This window comes from Thermobia domestica, chromosome 4, assembly GCF_964235325.1.
Source record: "Thermobia domestica chromosome 4, izTheDome1.hap1.1, whole genome shotgun sequence".
Classification (NCBI taxonomy): Eukaryota; Metazoa; Arthropoda; class Insecta; order Zygentoma; family Lepismatidae; genus Thermobia; species Thermobia domestica.
This window is the reverse complement of record NC_137457.1, coordinates 119,729,075-119,738,456: the sequence shown is the minus strand read 5'-3', so window position 1 is coordinate 119,738,456 and position 9,382 is coordinate 119,729,075. Positions and strand designations below refer to the sequence as shown.

The window sequence follows — 9,382 nt, the reverse complement described above, 5'->3', positions numbered from 1 at the left end:
CCGATCTACTATTTTAATGGGATACGGTGGTCAGTAATACAGAGCTAAACTTGGAGTATGAATTCCTAGTTCAATCTCCGCTCAAGTAAGTTTGTAGTGGACATCATGGCCGTTAGTTTCCAAAGGATGCTCCTTTTTCCTCCCATCTTCTCATTTCACCAATTCTTAAACTATTATTAACTTAATTAGCCGCCTAACTTAGCCTAAAATGCACAATTATGTAAAGTTAAACAAATATTTCATTTTAAATTTTCATTTTTTACTATTCTGCATCTATAAATAAAACATATAATTATAGACATAAAATTCATTTCAATTTTTGGCAAAGTAGCATCTAAGGTGCATGCTGCGAAGAAGAGATGGTGAAAGCTAGCGCAAATGGCCATTTTAGTATATGAATTATCCTGCCATTCTCCTGGCGGTACTTAAGATAACCGAAGTCAAAATGAAAGGATCAGGATTTCAAAATGGACCTTCAGAACGTGAAGTAACGCTCTACCAATTCAGTTATACCCGCTCGGTTGAAGCCTAGAATGTTTTAATAAGCCCTGAAGGCTAAATACTGAAATACAGTAGATAGACTTCACGAGTATTATTTCATCTCCTACGAAGGAAACCGAGCGGTCGATTGCAACCTAATAAATTGATGAACCCAACCTATATATTTGAATGAAATCTGTCATTTGAGACATTTTATGTTTCACCCATTTTCACCTTGAACTTAAACGCTACCAGCTAATTATCAATTTCAGCAACATGGAGAATAATAGATTCGACACAAAGGTAGGCCGTTTTCAATTATATTTACATATGAACCTCTTCCTACCATCCCAGGCGTACTAACGGGAGTTACATGGTATAGGGGTTGTCGGCAATCTTTCTAGGGAGTTCCAAACTATGAATTCGATACTATTAGGGGTTGTTTATTGTTATTTCTCCTCATATTCCCCCGAGGGGTAGTAATCTAGTTTAACTTGGACTTAAACAGCCTCGGAAGTGTTGCTTTTTTCTCTATTACATTTCGGAAAGTTGAACTGCAAAATAATATCCGTCGTTATCGACCATTATTTGTGTTACTCTCTTCTATTCTCCCTAGGTCTCACCCCTACCGGAGGATGAACAAAGAGGTCATCAAGATTACTACCTATCAATTTCGAAAGCTATGGAATCGACATTAATATCTGTCATTTTTAGTTATTTTTCCAATCACAATTTCACAACTGCTCCAGGGTGCTAGTAATGGCGAAAAGTGAACTTGAAGTCGTCGAAGGGCTTAGTTGATCATGCTATCTCCATGGTGAACGTAAACGGCATTACAAATGTAACAAATCTTAGCGACGTTGAAATCTAATGATTCAGCACTAATATCTTTTTTTTTGATCATTTTTATGTCTCCACTATGATAGGCGAGTGATATGATATGTGCTATTCTGACATCAGAACGTGGGCGCAGAAACACCAAAACTGTCACCATTTAATTTAAGGATGCAGAAAACAATGGATTCGACAAAAATATAACTTATCTTCAATTATACTTAGATGTCACAAATCTCTACTAAGGGTTACTAATAGGAAATGAATTTAGATTTAGACGGCATCTTAAGTGTTACATTTCATCTCAATGACTCCGAAAACTGTAAACACACCAACACCTATTTCGACAGTTTTCGCTCGTTTTTATGTTATCCTAATGAGATTGGACTTCAATTTAAATTACATGTCCAACCTGAAAACGATCATTATAAAGCTTTAGCGCAGATGGGAGGACGATATTAAGACGATATCCCAGAAACAGAAATACAAAGTAGAAACTGGATCCAGTTTGCTTAGGATAGAAGTCAATGGAAAGTATCTGTGAACCCGAAATTGAATTTTCGAATTGTATAGGCTACAGAGTTAGTTTACTCCTGCTACTCCCCTATGTGTGCTAGAGGTATTACCCTCACAGGAAGATGTACTTGGACATTAGATTCATAAGAACTGTTGCCAATTGACTCCAAAACAATGCATTCACCACTAATATCGTTCGTTTCCGAACATCTATATTTGTCTCCCTTCGCGCCCACGCTAGATGTGTACGGAGTTTTAACCCCGGAAGTACTTTTCTCCATACTGTAAGTACTCTAAGTACAAAGTTTCGTTAAGACTGCTCTAGGATTTCCAAAATTATGCTGGAGTTACACACACACACACAGGGAGAGAGACATCTCCACATACCTCAAAACATACGTACATAAATGCATGCACCTAATTGAAATTTGCAGACACCTACATTTGCAATTTGACTATTTTGACATATCCCAAAATTATTTGTTTTTGTTGACAAACATTCCACAAAATCTTTTCCATTGCAATGTTGTTGCTTGTTGTCTTCGTTAGCATAAAATTGCTACATTTTAATGGTGATTGTTTTATTTTTACTAAATCCAAATAATCAAAACAAAGTGTCTGACATAATTTTGAAATAAATTTAACCTATATTTTAATTTGGTCATAATCTTCATCCAATTTTTTTATTTAATTTTAAGTACAAGCATACCTTTTAATACGGTTATATACCGAAATGTGCAGGCAAAATTTTCGTTCGTACACAGTTAGGGGCGCCGCCAGAATGAAAACAAAGTGGGGCTGTCTAACGAAGAAGGTCCATAAACCGTGAGAATTGAATTTTGATGAAAATTTGTAACAAGATTCAGTTCGAGTTGCTAAGTAACATAGTAATACCCACTATGCGCAAATGCTTCGTCGAGCTGCTACACTGACGGCATCTTGAAATCCAGTACACAATGCCCAAGAATACCCTTTTGGCACAAAAATGAAAAGCTTTTATGGACCTGACTTCAGTATTGTAAACCAAGGTAGAGCATCTATATGTGGGAGTACTTCCAGTGCATGATCGCCATTTTGAAAGGCGCCATATTGAATTGCGGGCACAATGATAAATAGCAAGGAAGTCATGTGGGGTAACAAATAGCACTAGAATTTTCTCCTGAATCCACTTCCGCAACGAAAGTTTACGTATCTGTTTTTACTTCAGAGTTAAGAGCTCTCTCGCTCACAGGAACATATAAAAACTATGCAAATAAAATTTGTGTTATGAAATGCAGTCGTGCGAGCACTTGCAGGATTTTAACTAATGCAGTAGTACTCACTTGATCTACAATTGAAACTATACCAATCAGATCTTGACACTAGTGAGAGAAATCGTTAATTAAATTGAAACTCCTGTAGTGAAAAATGTAATAGCAGCACTGTAATAAATTATACCCATATCAAAGTGTACTATATATATGAGTCTATGTGTGTTGCGATTATGCATAGCATTTAAAGTAGGGGGCTGTCTAAATGTTAGCCCCCACCATGTCTAACTGAATCACTACCAATCCTCTAATTGTCGCAATCGTTTCTACATCGTCTGTATACAAATGTGAAGGCAAAATTTTCGTTTGTAGACAATTTGTGGCGCCGCCAGAACGAAAACAAAGTAGGGGCTGTCTAAATGGTAGCCCTTCCACCATGTTCAATTCAACCACAAACTGTCGCACTTGTTGTATGTCCTTGTACATAGATGTTCAGGCGAAATTTTCGTTTGTACACAATTAGGGGCGCGCCAAAACGATAACAAAGTATAGGCTGCCTAATTGGTAGCACCTCTCCACGTCCGATTCAAAAGAGAATTATCTCAATCGTTTGTACATCTTTTGTACAGCAATGCGCAGGCGTAAATTTTGTTTCTACGCTATCAGGTGCGTCGACAGAACGAAAAGAAAGGGCAGCTGTCTAATTGCTAGCCCCACCATGTTCGATTGAACCACAAATTGTCGCGATCGTTTATACATCGTTTGTGCAGAAATGTGTAGGTAAAATTTTTGTTTGTATTAAATAATAGGGGAGAGTTGCCTAATTTGAACCAGTTACCACTATTTGCCACATAAACTAAACAATACAAAATTAAATAAGAGAATGATGTTTTAATTTCAAAATATGTTGTATCTGCTTTAAAATGGTGTGTATATTGTAACAAAAAAACTCATTATTAACATATTTATTACCAAAAAATTAAATTATTCACATCGGACCATTTAAAGAAACTAGTTTCCTACGATGAACCATGCGTTTCTTAGAATGGACCTTGCAGAGGCTTTATCGAATAAATTATATTTGCTCTTAAACATGAAAGAAAATACTTGACAATTGAAACGCAGAAGTGCTTGTGCAATTAATATAAATGTTAGGACAAATTTATTATCTTTACAGGACCTTCACGTAATGAAGAAATAAAAAATAATAATGAAAGTAATATTCACTGCTCAAATACGAAACTGAAATAAGTCTTAACACAATTTGCTATTGTGTACAAAATGAAAAAATGCATCTACTTTGCGTGTTTAGGAAGTGGGAGAAACGTTACATGTTGAACAATAGTATACATACATATATATATATATATATATATATATATATATATATATATATATATATATATATATATATATATATATATATATATATATATATATATATATATATATATTACTTGGTTTCACTTTTACACAACAAGCGTGGACCCAACGGCGGCATTTCAAGCACTGAATCATATCCTCTTGCCTGTTTTTCTTACATAGGGAGCAAAACCAACTGGTTTGCTTCTCACTGATTCGAAACAACTGCTTCTTCCTCTGGATCATCTTATTTCTTCTCGCGGCTGAACGTTCAAGCTCTAGTTTGTAAGCACTACTTGTGATTACAGCAGCCTTCTGTGCTTTACTTCGGCCTCTTCGCGATCTGGCTGGTCCTGGTTGATCTATTGCTTTTGGTAAAGGGGATATCTGTAATAAGGTGTTTTTGAAGTTCTTTAGTTTCTTCAGGCAGGTGGCACGTAATCCTTGTCCCGATCACTGTCGTCTTCTGATTCGAGCTCTGACTCTAGACTTCGCATGGCTTATAACTTGCTTTGTTGTTTTGTACTATCTTCTTTGGGAGACCCACATCCTGGTTGAGAAATGCCATCAGAATAGAAAGCATTGGATGGAGCAAAGAGATGGTCTGCAAAAACGTGACGATTAACCGGCCAAATCCCCGCTGCACGAAATGCACTGTGAGCATTAGCGACTGTAGCTGCTCTGCCGTATGCTTCATTCAAAAGAGCTGGAATAATTGATTGTTTGTTTTGATGTCCTTTGTAGGTGTTTAAGAACTTTTGTTGAGCTTGGACGAAATACGTTTGCAAAGGTCCAAAGAATGTAACATCAAGCGGTTGCAAACGGTGCGTAGTGTGACCAGATAGCTGCAGTAAAATAATGTCGTTTTCTCTTGAAAATTCCCAAGCTGCTAAGTTCTTGCTGTGTGTGGTATGTCCATCAAGCAAAAGAAGAACTTTATGTTCTTTATTGCAGTTTGTATTCTTTCTAAAATGTTCAAGCCATACCACAAACAAATCAGAGTTTATGTATCCTGTATCCGAAATCTTGACAATGCTAACTACAGGGGCACCAATCTCAAAATCACTATTCCACTTTTTGGCTTTAAATATTATCATGGAGGGTATGTAGACACCTGCCGCTCTCACTGCACAAACCATTGTAGTATTCACTCCGCCCCTCCATTTGTAACAGCACCTACATCATGTTTTTTCTTTTCGAGCAACTATTTTCGGTAGATGTTTCTGGACAGTAGTGAATCCTGATCCATCCACGTTGTAAATTCCCTCTGCTGTGATTTGAAATTGGTCCACATTGCATTCCAAAAGATAAAAAAAATGTCCTACATTTTCTCTGTTAAATCCTTTTGCTCTTTGTAATGAGGTAGTTTCTGGTCGACGCACAGAAAGTTCAGGATTTCTTCTCATAATTGCATAGAACCACTTTTTTCCAGCCAAACCTTTCTCCTTATTGAACGTGTGAGAAACACCACATTTTTCTACTAAGTCAAACGCTAATCGCCGAACTTCTGTAATCATCAGTCCAAAAGAACACCCTTCTAATGCTATCATGTGCTCTGCAAGAGTCATGTTCATGTCTGGGTTGAAGGTAGCCTGCCTGCCTGGTACCATAGTTCCATTAACTATACTATTTTTCTGAAGAGCATGTCGCCTAATCGTTACTTTAGGAACTCCATATACTCTGCTGCATTCATTTAAACCATAATCTTCATTTCGATAAGCAGCAATGGCCATTTGTAATTCCTCTTCCTTCCATTGGCCATATTATCCTCTTTCGGCCATTTTTGAACTTAAATAATGGAGAAACACGTCTTTAATATATTTGCATTTACCCAAGGTAATATAATTTATTTAAAATTATTCATAGACTCTACACGAAATTATTTAGAATAGTTGCATGCAATGGACCGGTCCAATCCAGGCAACACGTGCTGGTTCAAACTGGGCAACTCCTACGTTGAAACAAAAAGACGTGTTCTCAAATTTTCTATTACATTGAAATATTAAAGCACATGCATCACGTTGTAGTTAAAAGAACACATTTGGCGCGTGTATAGTTTAAAACCCTTATAGTTACCTGTTAATGATGTAAGTTCACTTGCGATCCCAGGACTAACAGATCTGCATAACGTACACGTTCGCCGTTCTCACCTTCACTGCGTGCAGGTGGCGCGAAACTGTAAACACAAGAGTTCTTTCCCTTATCTGCAAACAGTGTAGCTAACTCTTATATTTCAAATATATTTACTTTTCAAAATATAAGGCGGTCCAATCTAGGAACCGGTCCAACTTCGGGAACTCTCCCCTATACGGATCTGAGTATTTTTAATATCTGCGATCAACGTTAACCGGTTTGAATAACGGTTGCTGAGATTGAAAATAGTACCTATTACACTAGTCGACAAAAGAATTTTTTTTCTCTGGCACACGGAAGAAAATACCTGATTCTAATAGAACTTTTCACGTACAATTTGATTCTGCAATCAGTTTTTGTCCATCACCCTTAGCTTTCCCGTGATGGAGGGGTTTTCGGTAAATTTCCTCTAAAATTTTCCTTTTTTTACCATTTTCATAGCTGTAGCTCGGGTACCTTAAGTACATAAACGCACAAATTATACTGTATGTTAGCATGGTATATACTTAGTAAGCCCTCTAAGTTTCATAAGAATAGCATTATTCTTTCTAGAGAAATAAACATATTTATATAAAAAATATGCTTTGTGTACTGTTCGTTTTACAATATTCATTAGTGCAGATAAAATCACATATAACTTCCACGAAAATTACAATAAAAGCACGGTTTATATCTTATTGGATTTTAAATAAAACATATTTTCAATGATGTATACACCGTGTCACCATTTTATTTCTACTTAAAAGAAGTGAGTGGTATCTTCTTAATAAATAAACACTTACTTACCTCAACTAATATGTTTTAGTTGTCGATTTCTTTTGTGTTTGGCTTCTGTAACATTTATTTTAAGTGCCCAACAGTAATCAGCTAGCCTTTTTGAACTCCACTGTCATTGGTGTCTCTTCTCCATGGAAGAAATATCCTGATGAAAACGTCCCTCATACTCAACACTAACAGCACCAATGTTTTCAGGTTAGAAATGCAGGTGGGAGTCTAGAAAGTGAATTTTAAGGGACATGATGCAAAAAAGTTCTTTGAATGATTGCAGGAAATCACTCTCAATTTCACGGTAATTTGGGGCTTTTTTGTTCCCTAAAAATTCTCTGTTAAACATTTAAATGAACCCCAAGGTGCTTTCTCAACCAGAGTTAAGAGATCCTTAAATTTTTGGTTACGAATCAAACATCTTATTTGGGGGTCTACAAAAATCCCTAGCGTCACTAACTCGAGGAAATTATTCTTTGAGGTAACAAAATCCTGCATTACTTTTGACCATTGCCGTAACAAATTTTTTAAGAAGCCCCAACTTCATGTGAAGAGGAGGTAGAATTATCTTATCAGGGCTCATCAGTGGGGAATAAACAGCATTCTTCTGTCCAGGAGTTAATACATGTGTTGGTCATTCCTTCTTGATGAAATGTTCCGCTTTGTTCCTGCTGTCCAATTCGCAGAGAACACAGCAATATTTCTTATAACCAAGCTGCAAACCCATTAAAAAAGAAATGACTTTTAAATTACAGCAAACGGTCCACTTGTGTTTCTCATATTGAATTCCTTCTAACACTATTTCGATGTTTTCATAGGTTTCCTTCATATTAGTTGCATAAGCCAAAGGCACTGAAGGAAATTTTTTGCCATTGTGCAAAAGGACAGCCTTAAAACTAGTTTTGGAAGAGTCAATAAACAATCTCCACTCTGTACTTATATGTGCATTAGGGTAGTCCTTAATTTTTGATTTCCTAATTTCTTAGGACTCACCCCCTAAAATGGTTCCATATGGAACTATATTAAGGAATTTTGAATCCGATAACAGTACATAACATATGGGAAAAATCTGGAATAAAATCTTGTAATTTAGAAACGGCTTAAGGGAACACAAAAATACCCTGGATAATGGAACTAGAGGAAGAAACACATATAATACTGTATAGTATTGTAACAGCGGCCGTCTTGAAGTCCGCCATCTTGGATTCAGATCAAATTTTTCAAACGGGAAGAGGGTCATATGACATATCATTTTGAGGTGGCGTTTCACCAGAAAGACAAATCTGGCACTATTTTAAAGATAGCCTTAATTGTCTCAGAATTATTACCTGTGAAAATATTTATCTTTTTCACAAGTAATAACTCTTACACAACTAAATACAAAGACATGAGTTTGGCTCGAAAAGAACAAGAGGGATATGCGCGGCTTCATTAGAAAGAGGAAAGCAAAAGAAAAATGCACTTCTGAAAATCATTTGTATTAATTTTACACTAAAATACACAGAGATAAGCATTTCAAGAAATGAAGAGGAAAACCCAGTTGAGTATGTAAATATGTGCCTGTGTGCGCCCGTACCCTGGAAGAAATGTAAAAGGGGAAAATTAATTTTAAAACTCCAAGACAGGTTGCTGCTCTTGATCGATGCAAGTCCACTGATAGAACGAGAATACGTATTCTGAAAGCGACGGCAGAAACATTAGGCCATAATGTAAAGGATCTAGTAATGAATATGCATTGATGCTGAGAGAAACTCCGTAGCGAAGTTGCATAAGACCACAAAAACAATTTCGGAGTGCATCAAGTAGGTTAGTTGTGCAATGAGAAAACTACTGCTGAATTTGACTGGTAGAGAGACTATCAACGGGTTGTCGATATTTATTACAGGAGATGCTCTTGAGAGGCTAATTAGTGTTCTCAGTTTCTCATCATGCAGAGGAGAACGAACATATTATTTCTTCTACAGTTCATTAGCTTGAAGAATGGAACTTGGTAAAGTTCGTGCAGGCAGTTTGTTGTCACACTATTCCCTGCAATATGTGTC

At 36.5% G+C, this 9,382-nt stretch overlaps 1 protein-coding gene across 1 annotated transcript; it reads right to left on the bottom strand.

The window, feature by feature from the left end:
- Positions 1-5,623: 5,623 nt before the first annotated feature.
- Positions 5,624-6,175, bottom strand: LOC145682852 (uncharacterized). The gene has a single exon (XM_081754216.1). It carries the CDS (start codon positions 6,173-6,175, stop codon positions 5,624-5,626), a length of 552 nt encoding a protein of 183 aa, XP_081610342.1.
- Between the last annotated feature and the right edge of the window lie 3,207 nt (positions 6,176-9,382).